The sequence below is a fragment of the Channa argus genome, chromosome 6, assembly GCF_033026475.1.
Source record: "Channa argus isolate prfri chromosome 6, Channa argus male v1.0, whole genome shotgun sequence".
NCBI classification, from domain to species: Eukaryota; Metazoa; Chordata; class Actinopteri; order Anabantiformes; family Channidae; genus Channa; species Channa argus.
The window spans coordinates 25,472,528-25,497,824 of record NC_090202.1 but is presented as its reverse complement, the minus strand read 5'-3'; the positions used below and the strand labels follow the sequence as shown (position 1 = coordinate 25,497,824).

The following is a 25,297-nucleotide window of genomic DNA, read 5'->3' as shown; positions in this document are numbered from 1 at the left end:
CAAGAAAGTGCACCTGCTTCAAAAGCGGTGAACTCCCTAAATAATGGGAATGTTTGTGGTGGAGACAACTCACAGGATGGTCTGATGTTCTGAGATGATGATCCGTCTGCTGCAAACACTGTACAGACATAAGTCAATAGGCTGTGGGCTTGATTCACAGTAAACATTGTAAAACGCTGTGTGGACTGAAACTGGTTGTGGTTCCTTTTTTGAAGTGTCAAGGTTTTGTGTCGAATAAAAAAAAAAAAATTAAAAACAAGAAACAAAAAATGCGGCTCCTGAAATTTACAGAAACATCTAAAATGGTCAAATCTAAACTCTGGTTTCATCGGTTTTCGGCCACACTGAGCCAAATGATGAGATGTAATATTGGTGCAGTATTTGAAACCCTTGGTGTACAGCTGTAGAAAAGACACATTGAACATGAATCTGTGTGAAACTACATTGAACAACTAAAGGTGTTGCCTTAATTAAAAGGCGGTTACTTGTTTTATTGCACTGCAGCTTTAGTGGCTGGTTTCATTACCGCCTGGTGTTGTTCCTTGTGTTTATCCTGGTTATGGTGGATGCTCACCTGACAGAACACACCTGTAGAGACACTCCTTGAGCAAAAGCAACAAAAGTGGTTTCCAGGATGCATCAGCCAATCATGATTCATGCTGCATGTTTCTGCTAATCCACAGTGGTGCACTTTGTTCTGCTAAACATGTTTTTTCCGAGAAAACAAGAACTCCCTATTCTACAAAATACCGTCATGCGTTAAAAAAAGAACATACATTTGAAAATCACACCCTTCATTTTTCACTGGGTTCATAACCAAAGCAAAATAGCAACTTTTATTCATGGAACAAAGAAGAAAAGCAACAGAACAACAACCAAAAAAAAAAAAAAAAAAAAAAAGTTCGAAATACAATAAATTCCACAAAATCTTTCCAAACATCCACTAAAATGTGTTTTATTCTGCTGCACCTGAAATACTCACTAAAATGAAGTAGTGCAGTTGTGGCTCCCCCTGCTTGTAAAAACGTATGTTTACAGAATAACACACACAAACAGCTACAATCTTTCCCACACTGCCCATAGTAATTATAGTTTTCGTTCACCATTCATAATCAGTATCTACTGTGCAACATCCTATTATCAGCGTTTCTTCCTTTGTTCCACTTCTGCACTCGTTTTTATTCATCTTTAGATTTCCTTTGTGCTTCGTGTTGAATTTCCCTCTGGGCTTCATAAAGTTGGTGTCCCTCAATATCAGAAGCTGTTTTTACCTTCTCTTTCTCCTTCTTCAAGGTTTATTATAAATAAATGTTCCTAAGAAGAAGTGGCTGTAAACCTGATGGCATCTTCATACTGTTCATACTAGACCCAGATGCTAGAGCTCCTGGCAGGTGTGTGTCGGCGTGGGAGGACGGTGAAGGGTGTGCGTGAGTGTAAATGTGGAAGGGGTTTAATCACAAGATAACAGAGATGCTCACTGCGATCGCTGACCCCAGGAGACCCCCGTTAATGAGAGAAAAGCCCGTAATGACAGAGGGCTCACCTTTCGGCCTCAGTTGTCCTCCCGTCTAACAAAGACGCGACTTTTCCAGGCTGCTGAAGTTCTTATTTGTATTTGTAAAATGCACAGAGCGATTAAAAGCTGACGGGGCTCAAATTAGAATCGGACAACTTTTATGAATATGTGAGAGAAAAATGTCTTTCTGCTCCTCCTTAAGTTACCCTTTGATTTTTACTGAAGCTTTTCAACTGACTTCAAATGTGCTCTCGACCTGCTCGAAAGGTTCCCAAAATGATTATATACAAAGGGGGTATTTACTGAGGGCATGAGCTTCACAGACAACCTACCATTAAGTCACAGGTGTGTATTTACGGTTTAATGTTTGCCGTAGTGTGTCCCGCCGAGACTCGGGACTGTTATTTCCTCACGCCAGCTCATACACTGCAGCTGATGCTCTCTGCTCTTTTATTTTTTTTTTCCCAACATACTGAAAGACCATCTACCCTTGATAAAGGCATTTTCAAACACTTCAAACATATAAACTAATAATGAGGCCAGTGTGTGTGTTTTTTTCTCCTTCTACCAGCAGGGATCATGTAGCTGACCGGACAAGGCCTCTCATTGTTTCTCCTGCACGAAGATCTCATTCAGATGGTGATCCGGCATTTTCCCCCGAGGTTGTCACATGTCACAGGTGCGCAGCCGAGTAACAATATTTACTTTTGATTTTTAGCTTTTAGTTTTTGGCTAACAGCCGTTAACTGTCGCAAAACCTCAGAACAAACGTGATCGCAAACAGTGCAAACTAAGTTACTGACGCTGCACTGAGAACCAGATCGATATTGCAGCTTCAATAAAACAATAAGACTCACAGCCCTGCGAGGGGTCAGTGTTCACTACACAGAGTAATGCAGGTGAAGAAGACGCACAGACGAGAGTCTCAGTCGTCCAGGTTTGGTTATCAGAAGATTGAATGACGTCATCTTAACGCGTTGACGTGATTCAATCTGCGGATTTCTGTTTATCAGCTTCCCTTGCTGCACTTATTGGTACAAAAACGAAAGGGCTGCGAACTGCTCCCAGCAAATTTAACAGAGCAATGCTTCAATCCGACAGAAATAATTGGCCTCAGAAAGTGGGAACCCATGGGGAACCCATCGTCTGATCCCCCACTTAATGCAGTGTCCTACAGTAAGACACTGAACCAGCAGCAAGTTGTGGTTTGCTGTTGCTCCATGTTTCTCCTAAAGAAAGAAGAGTGTAGAAGAATCAGAATGTGAGAAATATGATTGTGAGTTTCCCTCTTAGGACACGTGCTTCAGAGAAGTCGTATTTATCTTACTGTTGTGTAAGGTGCAGGATTTTAAAGGTGGTTGACAAACTGCTTTCAGTAAAGAGTATTGACCGTCCACGTGACAGCTTGTGGTAATTTTATACAAAACCCTGAAGAATCCATATGTGTTAGTGTATTTTGAGCCTCCCTATGCTGACTCCACCTTCAGTGGTCCAAGCTTTTATAAAGAAGGTAGAATCAGTTTCTCCCTCTCTTTCTCGTTCTCTCTCACTAAAAGTCTCACACAGGACAACGAGAGTCAACGAGATCCGGTAACACCTTCATCCCGGGAGGGTTGAGCCTGTGGACACAGAGGGCCTTCTATCCCTCAGAGCCCTGGAACAGAATCCTGTTCAACGCCTTCCTTATCCCCGGCTACGAACATGTACTCTGCAGGCTTGGAGATCCTCGGCATGATCCTGGCGGTGGCCGGTTGGCTGGGCGTGATGGTGGCCTGCGGTCTGCCCATGTGGCGTGTGGCCGCCTACATCGGTCAGAACATTGTCATCTCCCAGGTGATCTGGGAGGGCTTGTGGATGAACTGTTCGGTGCAGAGCACGGGTCAGATGCACTGCAAAGTGCATGACTCCATGCTGGGGCTGCCAGTAGACCTGCAGGCGGCTCGCGCCCTGGTCATCGTCTCCTTGGTGCTGTGCATCGTGGGCATCAGTCTGTCAGTGGCAGGTGCCAAGTGCACCAACTGCAGCCGGGATGCGAGCAGCAAGCCACGACTTGTGGTGGCTGCCGGTGTAACCTTTGTGGTGGCTGGACTGCTGCTGCTGGTGGCTGTGTCCTGGACGGCTCACGCCATCGTCCTCGACTTCTACGACCCGTTGCTGGAGGAGACGGGGAAAAGGGAGTTTGGCAATGCCCTGTACTTTGGCTGGGCTGCCTCCTGCCTGCTTATTCTAGGGGGGGCCCTACTCTGTTGCTCCTGCCCACCCATGTTGGCTCCAACGCAAAGTCGTGGCTCTGTGCCTCCCCAGGTGAACTACTCCGCTGTCAAACCCATGTCAGTTAATGGATACACCCGAAGAGACTATGTATGAACATTTGATGCAACACTAAGAATGAATGACTGATGCTGATTCTGTAGTGGTGGGTATCTTGTGTTACTTTAAGATTTCATTTCAAAAAACGACATGTAGATTTTGGATTTCTTCCTATTAAAAACACATTAAGACGCCTCTGATCTCCAGAAGCAAACAAAAAATCTTGTCACTGAAGAATAAAGCAAGATTTTGTAAAACAATAAGTCTTCATTTTCAGTTTTCTTTACGCACAGTCTGGTAACTTGAAGTGAAGTGTAACCCGACGAGCGTTTGTGAGTTCTGTGGTATGCACGCACGGGGGTCCGTGCCAGCTGTAGCAGTCTGACCAATACAATTCGAAGTGGTGCTCACAAAATGTAGGTATTTTATTTCACTGCAAATGCACGAGAGGAACAAAGGCTGGCTTGTTTTTGATGAGCACCTTAGGCCTCCCTCGCATTCTAGCCTGTCCTCCTTCTGCAGGAGTGAAACTGAGTCAGAGATAACGGTCTTCAGCTGTAACCTGCACTGTAACCAAGTCCAAATTTGAGCGACAAAGGCCCTATTGATCATCTGGTTTGCAACTCTTTACCTAGATGCCCTTCAAATGCTGAAACCGAATAAAATGCTACTATTGCCTTTTTGGGTTACTTACAGGAAGCTGGTAACAGCCTTGAGCATCACCCAGTTTATAATATATTCTACCCACGGTACCTAACAGGTGAAAACTCCGTGCGTTGCTAACTTGCTCTTGGGTCACTGAGGTTAATCATCTGAAGACTCCTACAAACACACAAAACCCACTGAGAGGGTTGGTCTGATGATCGTGTGTGCAGGAATGTGTTACTGCTCCATGTTCTATTCAAACCCTGTGATGTATCACAATCACACCAGCTCCCACTTCCTAGCAATCACAACATGACGTGATGTTGATGCTAAAAGACGTACTGTGTATTTATAGTATGAGTGAGGTGTGTTTGAGTAGGAACAGATTCAAAATTCAAGATTCAAACAACTTTAATGACCCCACAGGGAAATTGTGTTGCCTTGTTACAGCCGAAAAGGAAAAGCACTTCCACCGAACCAAGAAGAAAACCACACACAGACAAATAAACAAATACGAACTAGTGATCAACGAGTAAGTCCAGTAAATCCAGCTAGTGAAGTAAAAATAGACGATTATTTCATTTCGTCCATTTAGACCTTTCAGACCCAGTTCTTTTTACGGGGGGACGATGAGTTGAACTGAACTCAATCAGTTCGTTCAGACTGTTACTGGCTGCCACCTTCATACTGCTGCCCCGGCAAACCACAGCATAGAAGATGCAGCTGCGTACCACAGACTCATAAAACATCTGTTAGGCCTGAAAACCGAGAACTTTCACCGACATAATAAACGGAAAATGAGCAATCTCAATCTCATCTGTGCGTCTTCTTCACCTGCATTACTTTGTGTAGTGACCCTCACTGGGCTGTGAGTCTTATTGTTTTATTGAAGCTGCAATATCGATCTCTTTTTCAGTGCAGCATCAGTGTCTTTGTCTCCACCTTGCTTCAGGCTCCTTAGAAAATACAGCCTGCTCTGTGTTTTCCTGTATATTGATGCTGCATTAACTGACCAGTCCAGTTTATTGTCCAGGTGGATACACAGGTATTTGTACTCCGAAACTAATTTCCCCCCGTCCACCCCGTATGGAGAGAGGATCTACAGGAGTCCCAGACTTCCTGAAGTCTGATGTGGTTGAGCTGAAGATGATTGTGGTCACACCAGTTTTGAAAAACTCTCTGTGTTCTCCCCACCTGGATACATCCACCAATCGCAGAGTCACTAGAAAATTCCTGAAGGTGGCAGGACTCTGAGCTGTACCTGAAGTCAGGGGTTTACAGGATGAAGAGAAAGGAAGATAGGACTGTCCCTCAGAGAGCACCTGTGCTGCAGGTCACAGTGTCACAGTGAGACCCGTCCAGCCCCTGCACAAGCACGCACACACACACACACACACACACACACACACACACACACACACACACACACACACACACACACACACACACACACACACACACACACACACACACACACAGTCTCTTCATAACCATCACTGGAAACATCTCAGTGCTGTGTGCCTCCCAAATGCACATCCTCCATGTTTACTCGAGGGCCGTGTTGTTTGCATAGCAGTTCCCACATGTGGTCTCTGTTATTAACTTCCCAGGTTAACCAGTGAGCGAGATTAGTCAACTGAGCGCACTGTCAGGGCGGCTGTTTGGAGCGTCACATAACAGCACACACATCCTACAGTTCCTCAGGGACTCTGGTGCTGGTACTCTGATACCATCATCAGCAATACTTCTTTAATATGGGGAGGAGATTTACAGTCATGTAAATACGCAGTAATTCTGGAAATTTTGCAAGCTTCCTCTCTCTCTCTCTCTCTCTCTCTCACACACACAAAAACACACACACACGTTTCAGTATATGCATGAGCTGTTAAGTGATGACAGCTGGAGTAAATGTAAATTCGCAGCCCTTCCATAGAACCCGGGAGGATAGTTTTGTCAAATTGGCTGGAAGGACTTAAGCCTTTAGATAATCACAGTATTTGCAGTGATTTCTAAAAACTCCATTTAACTCTCTTCCATCATGTCCCTTCTGTCCTCTGCTGAAGTTATTTAGATACGTTACTATTAGAAAACAATATGCAAATCTCGCAGTCTTAACAACACAAACATGAAATGATGCCACATGTGTGTCAAGAAAAAAAAAAACCCAGCAGCCGTTGATATTCTGTCTGACACATTGATTGATCCACAGTTCTTTGCTGGCTCTGTTATACTTTAACTCCTGCAGACCTGAGCTGCAGGCCTTGTGTTTGCTCTCCCCTCGCCCGGACAGGTTGGGGGGCTTCCAGGCTTGCGGAAGTTAAATGATTAAGCTGAGGCAATTTTCATTCAAGGCTGTTTTTTTTGGACATTCAAGCGAATTGGGGAGGGAAGACAGTTTGATATCTTCCCTGACCACTAACCGTGTCACGCCTCCTTCTGCTGCTGTATTTATGAGCAATCCGAATCCTGGAGCACGTTCATTTCTGACTAGTGAGGTAAAGAGGTCAGACATGCCTTCACTGGGACTGGAGACACTTGGAGTGACTCTGGCTGTTCTGGGATGGATCTCAGCCGTCGTTGCCTGCGCCTTGCCCATGTGGAGAGTGTCTGCTTTCATTGGGCCGAACATAATCACAGCCCAAACCACCTGGGAGGGCATCTGGATGAACTGCATAGTCCAAAGCACGGGCGTGATCCAGTGTAAAATCTACGACTCCATGTTGGCTCTGAGCACAGACCTTCAGGCCGCCCGTGCCCTCACCATCATCTCCGTCGTGCTGGGCATTCTTGGAATCCTGGTGGCTATTATGGGGGCAAAGTGCACCAACTGTGTGGACGAAGAGCTGGCTAAAGCTCGGGTGACGATAGCGGCAGGTGTCGCTCTCATCTTGTCGGCTCTCACTCAGCTGATCCCCATTTCATGGTGTGCCCATACTATCATCAAGGAGTTCTACAATCCAATCGTTCACGATTCGCAAAAGAGGGAGATGGGTGCAGCGCTATATCTGGGCTGGGCTGCAGCGGGTTTTCTGCTCATTGGAGGGAGCATACTCTGCTCCAGTTGCCCTTTAAAACCTGAGAACAGGTACGGGCCACCGTCAAGGATGACGTACCCCCAAACGAGCTCAATCGTCCCAGGTGGCCACGATAAGAGAGACTATGTCTGAAGGCTGGACAGAGAGAAGCTGAGACAGCAGTCACTTTTCCAAAGGACCTAAAGTTGGATTCGTCTCCATGCTGAGATGGAGAAACCACTGATATTCATGCCACCACCTAAACAGAATCTACGTCAAGTTCCTTTTCCTCCTCAATGTTTTTGTGCGCACATTTGTTACTGTTGGAAGCACCAATGCTGTTTTAGCAGTGTGTCCTGTGTTTTCTGCTTCCTAAAGAATTTATGCTTCATATAACAGGCATCTGAAATTGTAATTTGGCTTAATGCATTGACTTTTTTGTGCAGCACGTGAAGCCACGTAATGCAGATTTTTGTTCCATATGCATTTTGTAAATCTGTTCCTTTGAAGCGTTTTCATGTTTGACATATTGTTACTTTCATTAAATGCTTTATACTTTGTACCGAAGCTGTCCTCTCATTTAGCTTTTGTGATATAAACTTTGTTTTTCAGCTTGTCAGTGCCATTTTTAAGCCACGTGGTTTAAATATTCCGCATTTGAACCACATGCAATATGTATGTTGACAACCATTTTTGTGTTTTTAAGCCCGACCGACACCCACAGGGCCAGATTCATGCTTGATCTAGATATGACCAGGTGCAATATAAAGGTTCTGATTCCATGGGCGCTGCTCTGATGAGTGGGAGCCTCTCCCACTGCAGCTATTCACCTGGCTGACTCCCACATGTCTGCTGCTCCATGATAACAAGTGCCGCTGCAACAAAAGACCTGTTTCATGTCAGAGGGGGGTGACGAGAGCGGGGGAGTTGTCAGTACTAGGTCACAGGATGCTAAAGGAGGTGGGGGCCTTTTTGGGGACACAGCTCTAAAGCAGGCCTTCTGCAGACAGAGACACAGACAGACAAAACTATTAAGATCCATTAAGCGCAAGAATGTTTTCAGGCAAAAGCCAAATGATAGTTACACAGTGTTTTCCCTGGCTGAGTTTCCTTATCTGTGGTCTTATAAAATCTCCTCAGAACCTCTTTTTAGGGTTTTAAGATGATTTAAGGATGATACGCTTTGGATTTTATTATTTCTTAGCCTTAAAAAAAAAGAAAAAAAGGAACGGCATCATCGGAGCTGAAGGGCTGCTCACCTCACTGTGGAGAAGTGACATAAAACTTTGTCTTCATTTAGGTCTGGAACAAAAGTGTGTTAGAAGAAATAAAGCTGGTTGCTCTAACTTTAGAAAACAGGAAAACAGAAAGTGCAACCAGTACACTGCAAAATTGTAGATAAACTCTTTTTGAAAGTTTGTTTTACTAGTTTAAACTTGCTGCCTTTTTCTGTTCTTTTTTTTTATTTTTTATAAATGTCCTGTTAAATGTATAAGTGATCAGATAATGTAAATAAATTGCTTTGTTTGGCCATAAAGATAAATCACTCTGTTCTTGCATCATGTATATATATAGAGATGAAACATCTTTGTTTTTACTCACTAAAGCGGGGTGGGGGTGGGGGTCATGGGTTATAAAAACCCGAGCAACACTAACTTTTACCATGGCAGCTGTGAAAGGCTTCTTTGTGGCCAGCGCTCTTGTGAAACTAACCATGTAAGTTGATAGCTGAGAGGACCGAGAGTGTCCAGGTCCTTCCGCCCCCTTTTTGGTGATGTCAGCTCCTTCAAGGACTCCTCCCCTGCACCTGATACACCTTATAAAGGATGCTGGCGGAGCCAGGGCGACACATCATCACGCTCTCACAGATGCAAGGCCTGAAAATAACTTAATTATCAGTTGGGTCTCTGGTTGAAGCTTCACCTTTTGCAGGATTCTTTCTGTGATCTCCTCACGCTCAGCATCCCAAGAGGAAGACATTCCAGTATGTCTTTAGGGTTAGAGTTGATAGGCCTCTCTTTGTGCATTCTGGGATGGATTATCGCCATCGTAGCGTGCACCCTCCCCATGTGGAGGGTAACGGCCTTCATCGGCAGCAACATTGTCACGGCTCAGATCATTTGGGAGGGCCTCTGGATGACCTGTGTGGTCCAGAGCACGGGCCAGATGCAGTGTAAAGTCTATGATTCCATGCTCGCCCTATCTCAAGACCTCCAAGCTGCCCGCGCCCTCACCGTCATCTCCATCCTGTTAGCCATCATGGCCGTGCTCATCGCCATTGCCGGAGCAAAGTGCACTAACTGCATTGACGATGAGGCATCCAAGGCCAAGGTGATGATCGTCTCCGGGGTCTTCTTCATTGTTTCCGGCGTCATGCAGCTCATTCCCGTCTCCTGGTCGGCAAACACCATCATCAGGGACTTTTACAACCCTTTGCTCACTGATGCTCAGCGAAGGGAGCTGGGGGCCGCAATATACATCGGCTGGGCAGCTGCCGCCCTCCTGATTCTTGGGGGCAGTCTCCTCTGCTGCTCCTGTCCACCACGTGAGACCCGATACAACCCTTCACGAATGGCGTACTCTGCCCCCCGGTCTGCGGGTGGCCCATGGCTGGAAAAGAAAGACTATGTGTGAATGAAGGTCAAAGAGGAAAAGGACAGTCCTGAATCTCAAACCTGCTCGCCACACCAAGCTGAGGTGCACTGAGGTAATGAGCTCAAGGAAACAAGGAGACTCCACTATGAAGGATGTGTTAAGTATCTCCGAATGAGGCTCTTTGGTTTTCACACCATGGATTTTTGTTTGGAAACGGAAGCCTGCTCTGTGTTTTTAAGGTGAACACTACTTCATCATTGTACTTTTATTCAATAATCCTGGCTGTGCGTGTACCCTGAAGCAGCAGCCTTTCAGTTGTACATTACCTGTTCACCTGTAGGAGGTGGAAGATCGGGACGGGGCACATGAATTGTGTTGCGGATTGTGCTGTAAATATTGTAGTGTGAGTTTCATTAATCGCCTGTAGCAGACATGACAGATGGAGCTTGTAGTGTAGTGTGTTAAGGGTGGGGACGCGGGGGTGGCAATGTGCACGGAGCTGGCACAAAGGCGCCCGGGCCCGTCCACAACAATTATTTTCTTTGTGTATTGAATACTACTGCAGTACATGTATCTCACAAGTGTTTTTCGAATAAACGTGATTGGTTTTTAAGATGCTGCTTGTCTTCATTTACTGCCTTCATTTAACACAAAACACCTGTGGATGCGCTTAACATACTGCAAATCTCCATAGCGCCATAGTCCCTCCTGCATGAGTCAGTGAACTGGAAACAACAGCGGTGACGGCGTGCGTTTGATCCAGGTGCCTCCCTACTGTAATAATACCCTGACATTCAATCCCACGGGCTACGTTACCTCCAACTGGCAACTTAACCACACATGCTCTGAACAATTAGCCACGGGATCAGTTAACGAGCAGAAGTGTGAGCACAGTGATTCTCCGACAGGTCCCGGGTCTGACGTGGATTTTACACTTTAGACTTTAGCTACAGGCTTCGGCTTCCTGCCACACATTTATGAAATTATACACATGCTTTGGGAGCTGCCCTGCATCACCACACTCCTCCACTGTTGGCCACAGAACAGAGGGAAGTGAAGGCTCTGGTCTGTTCTAATGAACCGTTTCAGCTCTGTTCCTTCTCGTCCTCCTTTAAATGCAAGGTGTGTGATCAGCAGGTATTTGACTTGTCAGCTAAAGTTTCCAGTGCGTTCATTCTAGCTTCAAAAAGAGCAGCAGTCACACCTGATGAAGGCAGCTACTTGAAAAATTAATGAACATCCCATGGTAAATATGGGAGAGGTCTCTGCCAATTGTTGTCCCTGAATCACGTATCAATGTCGCCCCTAACAAAAGTGGAACGAGCTGCTTGACGACCGCTCATGATTCCAGTAACTACACATTAGGGTTCACTTGTATTCTGACAAGTATTTTTATGACCATGTTTTAAATTCATATTCAGGGGGAGTCAGACTGTTAAAAGCTGTTAAAGATGTTAAAAAAAGGCCAACAATTTGTGACCTGTTCGCTTAAAGGTTAAAGTGAGAACAAAACAACACCTCTGCCTCAAACACAAGTGCACTCACCAGATGAAAACCACTATTATTCACACAATTATTTACAGGCAGTAACAAAAAGCCACAAGGCAAACAGTGGCCTAGTTCCTGGCTAAAAGTTCCCGAGGCCACGGTGAAACTGAATCTCATCAAATCCCTCAGCCTGTGAGACAAAAAAAAAAAAAGAAAGAAAGAAAAGAAAGAAAAACAGGGCCTTCTGTGAGTCTCTCTGGTCGTGCTCCGCTGGCTCCGGCCAAACTCTGGTCACATGACCGAAACTGGGGAATGTGAAGGGCAGAGAGGTTTCCTGGCACCTGAAGTCAGAAAGAGAGAAAGCCTCCCCTCCCCCCCCCCCCCCTCCACAAAATAACACAGGCTTTTCTGTGTTGGCTCAGTGGGAACCCAATGAGTCTCTCACCTATCCAAACCCAGACCTATAACACAACAGAGCCACGAAGAGATCAAAGTTCCACAATATTAAATGCTTGTTGTATTAGGAACTTTAGCTGAAAACTTGTCCAGCCACTTGTCCAGGCATTTTAACAGACGGACAGATGTTCAAGCATAAAAACCTGTAAGGGACGATTATTCACAGGTTTAAAATGTACACATTTCTCGTGAAATGCCATCGAGGAAAAGTTAAAGTAACATCAAACAAAAGTACAAGTACCTCAAAAGTGCCCTCAAGGACAGTACGTGAGTACCTGTCACCTTGGCAGCGAGCTGTCACACTACCTCGACCCCACCTGGTGGTTAAAATATAAAAATATAATGAACTAATAAATGCTGATGTGTCATTATGCGTTAGCCACCTGTCAGCAAACACATTATATAATCAGCTTGAGCCTTACGGTACATATTACTATAATCAATACCAATAATATCCTACTTACCTAAACAACATACAGTATTCACGGTATATAAATGCGTTGTTAAGAATTCAAATAACGAGTATGTTAGTGATAAGTGTTTTCCTTTGACTTGTTTGGTTGAACTTGGTCTGAGTTCAGGAGCTAACGGATCGAGTGGAAACAACGCTAAATCTCCGAGGTGATTATAAATATTACTGCAGATGGGTTTTAGTCAAAATATTATGTGGAAGTTGAGGGAGGATGGTTATCCAGAAAGGTATGTGCCACAGGACTACTAGGTCAGTTTGTACTGGCAATGATCCCCGTGTGTGTGTGTGTGTGTGTCAGTGTATTTTGTAGCCGAGCATCAGCCTGTTAAATCATCGGTGAGGTAAATGTGAGTGAATGTATTAACTGATCGTTCCAGATCCTCCCTCGCCTTTTATCAGCGTGTCTTTCAGCTAAATTAGATAAGGAATTAAAACGAAATGCTTGCTCTCATGACTTTTCACTTTTTCGGCTGAATTAAATTGAAACTAGTTTGGGAGGAAACCAGCCTGGTGTCAGATCAAAACATACAGTAGGTCACTGGCGTAATAAGTACAATTTTCTACTCGGTGGACAGATGTACTGGCTGAGAAGAGTTGAGTAAAGTACTTAAAACTGAAAACTGATGATTTGAAAGAATATAATTCTGCATGGTCACTCAACTAATTATTAAAAAAATCGAAAGAAACAAAACGAAGTAGAGAATTAAAACTCGTCTTGAAACTGTGGTTCGAAACACGATGGAAGCTTTCAATGTGTTTCTAGTACATGTTACTTTTCACTATATTAGTAAAAGTACTAACTATGATAATGTTGCTATCGTTGACCTCAGAACCTGGTTTTGGTACAAAATAGTAAAATGTTTATATAAAGACAACTTTCTAAATTCGCTGCAATATTAGAATAGTTTTCAGCCTCATTAGTTTAAAACTTAATTTTGCGATTATTTTCCTTCAACTGAAAAAAACTGAGACTTTAGATAAACAGTCGATAACACTCCTGCACATAACAAAGACCAGTGTATTCTGGTCACCATCACTTCTTTCAGCGTTCATATGGAGACCTGACTATTGTCTTAAAGACAGATATGAGAAATTGTGAACCTGATCTTTAATGCTCCAATTTAAAATAGAACATTTTGATTAAACGCATTTTTTTTATTTTATTCAATTTAAAAATATATATTTCTATTTGATGAACCTGCAGTGATATGTCACAATATGGCAGTGCAACTGTTTTGCTCAAAGAAAAAGTAAAAGAAAAATAGTCTGCTGCCCTCCAGTGTTCTAACCAAAAAATCCTGCAAGAACATTCTTCATCTGCAGCTTTGCAATAGGAAGCATTACACTAGTCGTTGTTCGATGCACTGTTTAATCTTTTTTTTTTATGTATTTATTTTTATTCAGCTTTTACCAGGAAAACCTCAATGAGATATTAAAAAATACACAAACTGCAACCAAGACGCTACAGTGTGCACATTTCCTAATAACATACAGCATATATCATCCACAGATCTGAAGCTGTTGCTGGTCAAAGAACAAGCAGTGTCTTTGTCTGAGCCCAGGGGCCTGTTTTTTAATAACTGTAGCTCTTGAGCGGATTAAAAATGACCCAACTGTCTTGATAATTGGTTTTGTAAAATGTTCATTAAATCCAACCAAACACCTTGTGTCTGTGTCATAAGTCCCCAAACTCTAATCGGAGAAAAACAATAACTTTTCTAATTATGACAATACCAGTTAAAATGCTCAGCAACGAGTTCCTGCTCATTTTGAGTTTTGTGTAAAACAGGAAAGAAATGACATTCGATGACAATTTAAGCGCCTGTTGTGATGAATCAGTTTTCTCTAACTGTAGCACTTTGTTATTTTCTTCAGTAAAATGTGGGGCAAATTATTGTCATTTCAAATTATTTCACCTGTGGTGAAAATAAATTCTTCTGCCTCCGCTGATCAAGGCTGAAATGTGAAAATATTTAGGGTATGACATAATAGTATGACCCATAACCGCAGTGGAATCTTTAGCAATGTCTCCCTTCATAACACAGGTTGCTGTAGTGAGATAGTGACACAGAAATTTAAAAAAAATGTCCATCAAATGTTTGACAATCATAATGTGATGAAAGGAAATGTGTTCCATTTCTGAGGTGACCTCAGCAGGCATTTTAGTGAGCTTGAGACTAATATTAATATGTACAGTTTCATAATTCTACTGATGTGGGGGTAATACTGCAGAAGAACTTCAAGTTTTCACTCTATGTTTCTAGTTGGTGATACAACACTAGAATATTTTGATGAGGTATGAGCAAAAAAGTACCTTTAGGATTTCATATTTGCAAAATTCAATAAAGCCTTTCTTCTCTTTGGCCCATATAAAAAGGCTATAATTCAGCTTTATTGCTTTGGCAACCGGTAAAACTGAAACCTCCTCGGAGCACAGGGACACGAAAATGATCAGTCGAAGATCAGCTGGAGCAGCATAAAAATCTCATCAACGGCATTTTTCATTTTCTTTCATTATTCTTATCCCAATTTGCCACTGTGAGATGGATCCAAAGCGCCGATGACGTGATGGCACCCTGCTTTGTCCGAGACCTCAGTACAGTCATTTACGAGTGCTTGGCCGGACTGGAGGAAGTTCAATCTGAAGTGCTAAAAGTGCACAGCACCCACTAACCCTCGGCTCGGAGGGGATGCAACAAGCTTAAGCTCTCTTCTGGGCCTGTGCTTATTAACGTAGGTATATCATGCTGATGCGGTCGAATCACCTTCCCTGTGGGTGACCTCAATAAACAGTCATACATTTCCGCTCAATTCGCTTGTCCCTGACATGTTGAGGATGAATGCTGAGGCGTCCCGTTTTCGTTCTGTTGCCATTATGGTCATTAGGGTTTTTACTTTTCATCATTGAGAATTTACTAAAGCAAACATTGGGAGAAGTTGTGGAGGAACGACCACATATGTTCATCAGTTAAATATTAACGTCAAAGATATGACTCGGTGTGATATCTGTACTCCTTATACAAGCACCAATGTTTGAATGTCGGAGTACTGACAAAGTACTATCAAAATACTGAGGCCAGATATTCAAATATATGACATGAGGCCATATTGGCACATGTGTGCAACACTAGATGTATCTGGATACCATGTACTATATAAAGCAGTATTGACTCAGTATATGTCCTTGTACAATGCAAATAAAAATAAAAAATCCTATGTGATATGAGCTCATACAGTTGATGAAGGTGATGCATCGCTTTCATATGTGGAACCCAAACAAAATATGATTTTTCCATCGGATTCAGTTACATGTCATACAAGTGTGCATCTGATTGTGTCCTAAGTTACAAACATTCTAGAAGGAAATATTTGACTTAGTTAGTACAGCATTGCCCCAGATTGCTTTTTTGCTAAACTTGACTGCTCCCTAAAAAAAACTTTGTGGTTTTGATGCAGCAGGCCCTTAAGTTTGGACTGGGGGTAGCATAGACAATCATATTAAGAGAATGGGAGTCTGCTTCTCCCCCCTGTTTTCAGAAGTGGCTCAACAACATGATTGCCTGGAGGAGATCACATATTCTGTTTCTAAATCGTATCATGAATTTGCCAAACTGTGTGCGCCTTGTATCGATGTCATCAGAAACTCAAGAGGGTTTTATTTTTTATTTTTTTATTTTAGAGGGCGACTTCACTAATTTTCAGTGGGCTTTCTATGGCTTTAGTATAGTGCATAATTGCATATTACAGCTTTTAAACATCCCTTGTAGCCGACAGCCTTCTCCAGATGACATCACCCGGAGGAGTGTCATTTTCTGGGAAACCAAGAAATCTGTATTATTGTGAACTGAGTGAAGCTGGAAATTGAAGGCGTGATGTTCAGTGTTGTTCGTGGTTATGTCCCACAGGTAGGATGTGAGTTAGAAGAGAAGGAGAAATTCTGGAGTGAGTTAGATGCAGAGATTTAAGAGAGGAGGTAGAAGCTCTCAAGTGGACTACATCTTGTGTCAATGTTGTAATCTGAAAGAGATCAGTGACTGTAAAGTGTTGGTAGGGGAGAGTGTAGCCAGACAACACAGGATGGTGTTGATGGTGAGAAGAGTTGATGAATGAGGAAAATGAAAGGCAACGAAGAGTAGAAGAGGTGACTGGTGTGGAGCAGGATGTAGCAAAGATTAGTAAGAGTGAAGTGAGGAGGACGTTGAAGAGGATGAAGTATCAGCGAGAATGAAAGGAAAGGTGTTCAAGACGGTGGTGAGACCAGCGATGTTGTTCGGCTTAGAGACAGTGGCACTGAAGAAAAGACAGGAGGCAGAGCTGGAGGTAGCAGAGCTTAAGATGTTGAGGTTCTCTTTGGGAGTGACGAGGATGGACAGGATCAGGAATGAGGACATCAGAGGGACAGCTCATGTTAGATGTTTAGGAGATAAAGTCAGAGAGGCCAGATTGAGGTGGTTTGGACATGTTCAGAGGAGAAATTGTGAATATATCGGTAGAAGGATGCTGAGGTTGGAGCTGCCAGGCAGGAGGTCTAGAGGAAGACCAAAGAGGAGATTTATGGATGTAGTGAGGGAGGACATGAAGTTAGTTGGTGTGAGTGAAGAGGATGCAGAGGATAGAGTTAGATGGAGGCACATGATTCGCTGTGGCGACTCCTGAAAGGGAACAGACGAAAGGAAAAGGATAAGAAGAAGAAGAAGAAGAAGAAGAAGAAGAAGAAGAGTGGGCAGCTCCTTTTAATGGGAGGAACAAAAACCTTTCTGCACTGCATGAGAATTATAAGGGATGGCAGGCAACACACCATTAAACCATCCTTCATTGATGATGATGTGAGAAAGAGAGAGAGAGAGAGAGAGAGAGAGAGAGAGAGAGTGGGTGGGGGATCCAGCTGAGTCTGTCAGATTTTGCAGACAAGTCGTGAATCGGTGTTCTCTCTCTGTATGGCCAGATACCATCAGCCAAGCTGAATTCTTCGGGGGGAAGCGTTATCCAGTTGCCATCGGGACAGAATTTGACAGTGTAACGTTCATTTCTCACAGGTAAGATCCACATTTCGTATTCGCATTTTCCTCCAGTGTTTGGCATTTCCTCTCCTTCTGATTGCTGATCTGGAAATATTCCCTGTTATTGTTTATTATAGCATGATAATATACGAGATGATTTTTTTTTTTTTTTTGGTGACTATGACCACAGATTTTAAATATTTGCCCTCGGGATGAAAGGGAGACAGTGGAGATCAAAATGATGGATTTTAGGATTGGGAAGGAGTCTCTCCGTTGAAACTGAGCAACAGACTAAATCCTCGACCTCTGACCTCCACCTGGAGGAAGGGAGAGCACCTCCACCAGTGATCTGTGAGGCACAATTTTATTTCAGTTTAATCCCAGAAAAAGGACTTTTTACTTTAGGACTTTACCATCTACCATCACCAGGTCCGACCTTCTGCGGTTAATGTGATATTTATAAAAATAAATAAATATTAATAACGCTAGATCATTTTTAGATAAAGCCCCTCGTATTCCACCTTTGGCACCATTAGCAACATGCAATGTTATGCTCTACTTTCAAAGCAGACCAGGGAAAAGCATGTTCACTCAGATCCTCACATTCGCTGATTTCACTTGCTTCCAAAATATCATCTTCTATAACTGACTGTAACCCACCGCTTCACATTGTTTTTGGCTTCAACTACCAATGTTTTCAGTGTGTGGCTCACTGATATATGGCAGAACTTGTAAAGCGTTTCCTCTAATTTCATACAGATTAATTCAATTGTGTGTAACACAACAGCAGATCAGCAAGAAAAATGAAGATTTGTTTCTTTGAACGTGTCACTGAAACAGAAATGTTTTTTCCTCCCAGTCCCAATCTCCTGCATTAGCCAGTCTCTGAGTTATTCTAAAATGTCAGGGTTTGCTCGGTTTATGGTCATCAGTGACAAGCTGTTTCTCCGTCGGCTGATGTGGAGGGTGTCGTCTCATTTCAGTGGAAATAGAGATCTTTTTTTTTTTAAACATGGAAAGATGTGCGTTCAAAGGAAAGCGCTTAGTATTCAAACAAGTCAGTTGTTAGCGATGGAGTCCTAGCTCGGACTTCTGATTAAATCTCTGATCTGATTAAACTGAAACACTTCTTCACATTGCACTCTCTTGTTTTTTCTCCTTGACTTAGAGTTTTAGCTAAGCTGTCAAATGACTAAACGCAATGTAAATGTATAATTTGACTCCTGATTACCTCCTGATGGCCCCTCAGTGACCCTGGGGTGATGTGTTTTTCATTCTTTGAGATGATCTCCCAGCAGCCGCTCTGACACACCTCTCAATGATGAAAGGCTCTGACCGGTTCATCATCCTCTTCCTCCTCTCCAGGACTGTGGTACGTGCTGGTGGGACATGTTATTGAGGACACGGTGGGCAGAGCAGAAACCTGTTTGAATATAACACAGTGTGTCCACGTTTAAAGACGTGTGTCAAAAAGCCATGAGTGTGCAAACTCGATTTCAAGGGATCTTCTGTTTGCCAATCAGTGTGAGCAGAGTCCGATTTTTTACCTGTAATCCAAACCATGCTCTCTCTCAGTTTTCCTCAGATGTTTTTATCTGCTCACTCAAATCCGACGTGATTCTGTTGTCCCTGACTGACTCTGCTCATACAGATCCAGGCCTGCCCACAGCCCAATGCTGACTTATAGTAGCAGTAACTGCAGAGGGTTTGGCACCTCACTGGCCCTGACCTCACTGGCCCTGACCCCACTGGCCCTGACCTCACTGGCCCTGACCTCATTGGCCCTGACTCCACTGGCCCTGACCTCACTGTTCCTGACCTCACTGACCCTGACCTCACTGGCCTTGACCTCACTGACCCTGACCTGACTGGCCCTGACCTCATTGGCCCTGACTCCACTGGCCCTGACCTCACCGTTCCTGACCTCACTGGCCCTGACCTCACTGACCCTGACCTCACTGGCCCTGATCTCATTGGCCCTGACTCCACTGGCCCTGACCTCATTGGCCCTGACTCCACTGGCCCTGACCTCACTGTTCCTGACCTCACTGACCCTGACCTCACTGGCCTTGACCTCACTGACCCTGACCTCACTGGCCCTGACCTCATTGGCCCTGACTCCACTGGCCCTGACCTCACCGTTCCTGACCTCACTGACCCTGACCTCACTGACCCTGACCTCACTGGCCTTGACCTCACTGACCCTGACCTCACTGGCCCTGACCTCATTGGCCCTGACTCCACTGGCCCTGACCTCACCGTTCCTGACCTCACTGACCCTGACCTCACTGGCCCTGACCCCACTGACCCTGACCCCATTGGCCTTGACCCCACTGTTCCTGACCTCACTGACCCTGACCTCACTGGCCCTGACCTCACTGTTCCTGACCACACTGGCCCTGACCTCACTGGCCCTTGAGCCTGTGTCTGTTTGCCATTCAATAATCAGTCCATAGTGTAACAGTTAGTTGGGTCAGTAACTTGTATTAGGCTCTTAATCTGCTAACACGTACTGTGTGTATATAATTATTTTCTGAGTAAATCAAATTACTTTCAGCCAGAATGATCTGTGTGTTTGTGTGTGTGTGTGTGTGTCAGTGTGTGTCAGGGAGGACTATGAAGGAGACCTTGGACAAATGGGGTCGTTACAGAAATGAATGTCTTCTCTGGATGCACACAGAACCCAGACCCAAAGGTAACACACACACACACACACACGCTAAAGCAAAAACACAATCATGCACATGCAAATGCTCAGCACCTAAATGTCGTTGTCTTGATTTGTGGCCTTTTTCTCTCCTCAGGATTGTTTTGCAGTCGTATGTTTGACGAGTATGCTTGTTGGCCTGATGGACAACCAAACTCCACAGTGAAGGTTCCCTGCCCTTGGTACCTGCCATGGAACAACCAAGGTAGGAATTTACACATTATGCTCATTGTACCCATGTACTAATGCATGTAATCAAAAGTGTGTGTCGTCGCCTCGGATGTGTGTTTGTGCAGTACAAGATGGCTTTGCGTTGCGGGAGTGTGGCTCTGATGGTCAGTGGGCCACCAGCAACTCTAGCCCCACATGGAGGGACCCTTCCCAGTGCAGCTATGACAATGGCCAACGGGAAGCTCAGGTACACAAAGTGCAGATCCCAATGTAAAGGGGGCTTGTTGTGTGTGTGTGTGTGTGCTGCAGACTGAGGGCTGTCTTCATGTGTGTGTGTGTAGTAAACCAAATCAGGGGGCCGAGGAGGCCAAGCAACAAAATTAAAATTGAGCCCAAGACAAGTGCCAGTGATGAGGAGCCTGGTTCAAGTCCCGCCTGGACCTGGACCCTAAAACCATCGACCTCCAGGAAAATAGAAGCATGAAGTCATGTTATGGTGTCAACATTAAAGTTTTGGGTTGTTTTAATGGAATTTGACCTCATAAGACACAGGGTGTTGTGCAGCAGACTATAAAGCTCAATGAGGCAAAGTTGCACCTTTGACTTTCTGTGATGTTTTGTTCGTATGATATCGATCAATTGGCTTTTGTGCTGATGAAAAGTGCAATCTCACGAAAACTGACTCTGCTTGTATCTCGGTGGCATCTTGTGCAGGAGAAGCAGATGATGATCTTCGCCTACTTCACAGCCATGTACACAGTGGGTTACTGTGTGAGCCTGGCCGGTCTGTCTCTGGCTCTGATTATTCTGCTCGTCTTCAGGTGGGCCGGCAACTCTTGAACGTGTTTGTCCACTTTTGGATTTCCTGTCCTGCAACCCAATTATTTTAGAGCGATTTGACAGTAAAGCTAATAACTACATTATAAAACGTGTCTGAGTTCAGAGGAAATATTGGCACTTTCTGCATCAATTCTTTGAAATAAATGTTTGACTTTTCTTGCCTTGGTCAGACATTTTGAGCGAAAAAAGAAAAAGTGGGTTCAAGTTCCTCACTGACCTTCATACTCAAATAAAGCCAGGGTTGATAAAGTGTCACTGCATGTGTCAGAATGTAAAACATGTTTAAATTTGCTGTGGTGTGTGACATCTGCAGGAAGCTGCACTGCACCAGAAACTACATCCACACTCACTTGTTTGCATCATTCATTCTGCGAGCTGTTTCCATCCTGACCAGAGATTCTCTGTTGAGCAGAGAAATTCCTGAGTTCAGAGACAACAGGGAGCTTCCCAAAGTCCTCAGTGACCAGGTTTGGACTCACGGAGAAAATGAAATCTTGGAGTTGTAATGTGTACTAACATTGCGTCACACAACTTTCCACACACACACAAAAAAAACATATATTTGGCAGGATTTACACTAATGTGTTACCTCTAACCTCTCTAACTTTACCCACACGCAAACAATAGGCGATGATTGGCTGCCGCATGGCTCAGGTGCTGATGCAGTACTGTGTTGGAGCCAACTACTACTGGCTGCTGGTGGAAGGCCTGTATCTGCACAACCTGCTGGCACAGATGGTGTTTTCTGAAAACCGCTTCTTCTGTGGATATCTATGCATTGGCTGGGGTACACACACACACACACACACACACACACACACACACACACGTACTTACTCATATACTTACAGACTGTATGTTATGTTCCAGGTGCCCCGGTGTTTTTTGTGGTTCCTTGGATTATCGTGCGTTACCTGTTTGAAAACACAAGGTGAACAATCCCTCGGGTTGTTCCGTCTTGACATTGTGCAGAAGTTTTTTAATTGTATTGCAGGACAATCCGCTGAGAAAAATTCAATATGTGAGGAAAAACATGTCGCACATTTCTTTTCATTCGCCTCACGCAGATTTGTTAATTTCCACCACACGGCTGTTGTTTGCCTTCTGTGTGATCAGGTGTTGGGAGATAAATGAGAAGATGGCACACTGGTGGATAATCCGCACCCCCATTCTGCTCGCCATTCTGGTAATGCCCACACACACACACACACACACACTGAAGGACAAGGGACATTTCTGTGGTTACATTTGACTTTCAGAAGTTGTGTGTGACTGAGCAGACTTTCGTTTAAAGACGCGCCAAATTATTTACCAAATGAACGTGGCTCCCTGTTTTAAACTGTGACCTCACTTCACCCACTGAGGAAGTGACTGTCGTTTTGCTTCTTCAGGTGAACTTCTTCATCTTTATTCGCATCATCCAGGTTCTTGTATCCAAACTGAAAGCACATCAAATGAGATACACAGACTACAAATTCAGGTGGGACACACACAGCACAGTAGTTAGGCTAATGGTTTACATGTCAGGTTAATGAACGTGTGAACACTGTGGGACCAGTAGCGTGGAAAACCTCCTTCCTGGAGCTGTAAAGGTTTAAAAACCTAATCAACGCGAGTAGCCGTGCACAGAGCTCATGTTAGCGCATATTTTACTGAAGAGATACCAGCTCTAGAGGAACTGATGCACCACTGCAGCTTTCTGTAGAGGATCAAACCCAAACGCAGACGTCGCTTTAGTGTGTCTTTCTCTCCAGACTGGCCAAATCCACCCTGACGCTGATCCCCCTGCTGGGGATCCATGAGGTGGTCTTTGCAGCACTACCAGACGAGCACATGAGTGGAGTTCTTCGCAACATCAACCTCTTTTTCCAGCTCTTCTTCAACTCTTTCCAGGTACAGTTAGGAATGAGAATTGAGAAAATCCTGCATAGGCCTATTTTTCTTCTCCACACAGAAACTTGATCACTAACTGATGGGCACAATAGATAATGGCCTATCAATAAAATCTTCCTGTCAGGACTTTGTGCAAACTAACCGTTTTCCTGGATAAAAGCTGCATCACAAAACATAATTCACAGCATTTTTCCATTTCTGCTCTTCACAGGGTTTTCTTGTTGCCATCCTCTACTGCTTTATCAACAAGGAGGTAAGTGCCACGTCCAAGTGTGTTGGTGTGTAATGATACAAAGTGGAAGTGCATACATGTGGGTCTATGGGGACACGGACACTGGTTGTCCTGATGCTGCCACTCATCATAGCAAACCTGCTTCTGTCTTCTTTCTGCCACTGCGACGTGTCTTTTTCTTGCAGGTGCAGGCAGAGATAACGAAGAAATGGCACAGGTGGAAGCTGGGGGTGATTGGCCTGGACGACCTGAGAAACAACGGCAGCAACACGCCACAAGTGGGTGCAAATAACTACATTTCATTGTAGCCAATTCCACACATGCTGATGGTTTTAACAAGGCCGTTATGACAAATGGAAAATGGACAAAAAAAGTTGCACTGAATCTCAGCTTTGTGTGACATTGTGTACAAACTGCTGTGCAGGTTGGTGCCAGCGTGCCATTATCCACCCAGTGCCACCGTCCGTCATCCTGCTTGCCGTCACCCCACTGCCCAGAGGACCACCGCATCTCCAGCACGCTCCTCCGATCTCAGCGGCCCCTTCCTCACCCTCTCAAACACCCACCACCAGGACCAGCTGGGAGCCAGACAGCTGTAGACATAATCCAATATCTCTGAGGAACAATGTCTAATGAACCATAGGCCACGATGAGACCAAAGTGTTCCAGAGGATCAGACTCACTGACGGAGAGGATTTTTAATGTGTCAGTTATTGTATTCAAACAACCTTTTATTTAAAGTCACTCTTGAACATAAGTCAGATCACACAGGAAGGTGTGTGGATTCAGTGTTTCATCGACGCCGTTCAACACAGTGAATCTTAAGCATCTGGGCCGACCCGGAACCTGGTCTCTATCAAAGGAAACACTAAAAAAACATGTATTGAATGCAAACACATGTGAATCAGAAGCTGACAGAACTGACAAAAATATTCATCTCATTCCCCACAGTGCACTTTAGTTTAGTTATTACTACCGTCTTACAAATTAGTGCAATTATTCTAAACTAATTCTACCTCCCAGACCAGATCAAACCTACTGAGGTTCTTCCTGATTGGCTTCCACTATATTAAGTTCCTGTGTTTGGGTTATGAAATGCAAACTCTAATGTTGATTAATATAAGAGACGTTCTCTCAAGAAAAACAGACTAATCTTCCTTCTCAAAATCGCAGAGGGACCTTGCAACAAAACAGCGGAACTGTAAAGTATGAAGGTTGAATTTCTTTTGAATTTCGGACCAGCGAGACGCCATCTAGCGGAGTGAGAGTGCTGCATAAAGAAAGACAAACAAATACATTCACACAAAGCGCTACTCATACTGAGCAATTCACCTCAAATCTTAAAAATTAATGTGATCAAATGACCTGCTCCGTGTTTTTCAATAAACCTATATTTGACCAGTATCACGTTAATTCCTGTTCACAAGCACAGGTCTTTCAGATCTCAATCACCTTCAGGGCCAAAAGTGCAGATTAAACTCAAGTCTCAATTATTGGCTCGCGTTTTTTCAGCAGCCAGTGAATCTGGTTTAGGAGTCGTGAAGTTTAAACTCTCATCTTGTGCCAAACAAAACCCACAACAGCTGCAACTGTCACTAAACAGTGAAGCAGGGTGCGACTTCATTGATGACTTCTTTCCGTTGTTCCACCCTTTACTGGAGGGGAAGAAACCAAAAACAAAGCAATTAGTGATCAGGACTGAATCAGACCCATCATTAGCATCGCTTCCTGTTAGTCACACCATTAGCACCACCTGCTGGTTTTCATGTTGTTGTGGAAATGTTCAGCATAAAAAATAAAAACAATAAACACAAAATGTTATTAGATATTCTTCTGAACGCTTTCAACATAAACAGTGATTCTCCAAGCACCATCTCTGATACGATGCATGTGCCAGATGTGCAGTCTCTGTGTACAATCTTTGGTTTATTCGGTAGCTACATAAACACAATAACTAT

The 25,297-nt window shown here is 44.1% G+C and overlaps 3 protein-coding genes across 4 annotated transcripts; all 3 read left to right on the top strand.

Moving 5' to 3' along the window:
* The first annotated feature begins 2,851 nt into the window (after window positions 1-2,851).
* On the top strand, window positions 2,852-4,109 carry LOC137129513 (claudin-4). The gene has a single exon (XM_067508752.1). The coding sequence runs from the start codon at window positions 3,218-3,220 to the stop codon at window positions 3,881-3,883; it is 666 nt and encodes a 221-aa protein (XP_067364853.1). The 5' UTR covers window positions 2,852-3,217; the 3' UTR covers window positions 3,884-4,109.
* A 2,790-nt stretch (window positions 4,110-6,899) lies between these two features.
* On the top strand, window positions 6,900-10,674 carry LOC137129362 (claudin-3-like). Its single transcript, XM_067508420.1, has 2 exons — window positions 6,900-7,469; window positions 9,456-10,674. Exons 1-2 carry the CDS (start codon window positions 6,922-6,924, stop codon window positions 10,117-10,119), a joined length of 1,212 nt encoding a protein of 403 aa, XP_067364521.1. The 5' UTR covers window positions 6,900-6,921; the 3' UTR covers window positions 10,120-10,674.
* A 6,597-nt stretch (window positions 10,675-17,271) lies between these two features.
* gipr (gastric inhibitory polypeptide receptor) lies at window positions 17,272-25,285 on the top strand. Of its 2 annotated transcripts, XM_067507775.1 has the most exons (16): window positions 17,272-17,532; window positions 17,687-17,847; window positions 18,780-18,868; window positions 20,095-20,191; window positions 20,301-20,408; window positions 20,500-20,621; window positions 21,089-21,195; window positions 21,528-21,681; window positions 21,842-22,001; window positions 22,085-22,145; window positions 22,331-22,400; window positions 22,606-22,694; window positions 22,969-23,107; window positions 23,319-23,360; window positions 23,525-23,617; window positions 23,764-25,285. In XM_067507775.1, the coding sequence occupies exons 3-16, from the start codon at window positions 18,815-18,817 to the stop codon at window positions 23,956-23,958; spliced, it is 1,491 nt and encodes a 496-aa protein (XP_067363876.1). In that variant the 5' UTR covers window positions 17,272-17,532; window positions 17,687-17,847; window positions 18,780-18,814; the 3' UTR covers window positions 23,959-25,285. The 2 variants fall into 2 exon arrangements, with proteins under 2 accessions (XP_067363876.1, XP_067363877.1); XM_067507776.1 differs by having other exon boundaries at window positions 17,687-18,868.
* Window positions 25,286-25,297: the final 12 nt, after the last annotated feature.

What these genes read in the sequence shown, in the direction of transcription:
- gipr (XM_067507775.1), top strand. Translation starts at nt 18,815, where the DNA reads ATGATGAAAGGCTCTGACCGGTTCATCATCCTCTTCCTCCTCTCCAGG. An exon ending in ATATCTATGCATTGGCTGGG is followed by an intron (nt 22,002 to 22,084) that starts GTACACACACAC and finishes GTTATGTTCCAG; the next exon opens with GTGCCCCGGTGTTTTTTGTG. An exon ending in TCTTCTTCAACTCTTTCCAG is followed by an intron (nt 23,108 to 23,318) that starts GTACAGTTAGGA and finishes TGCTCTTCACAG; the next exon opens with GGTTTTCTTGTTGCCATCCT.
- LOC137129513 (XM_067508752.1), top strand. Translation starts at nt 3,218, where the DNA reads ATGTACTCTGCAGGCTTGGAGATCCTCGGCATGATCCTGGCGGTGGCC.
- LOC137129362 (XM_067508420.1), top strand. Translation starts at nt 6,922, where the DNA reads ATGAGCAATCCGAATCCTGGAGCACGTTCATTTCTGACTAGTGAGGTA. An exon ending in AAGAGGGAGATGGGTGCAGC is followed by an intron (nt 7,470 to 9,455) that starts GCTATATCTGGG and finishes CAGCATCCCAAG; the next exon opens with AGGAAGACATTCCAGTATGT.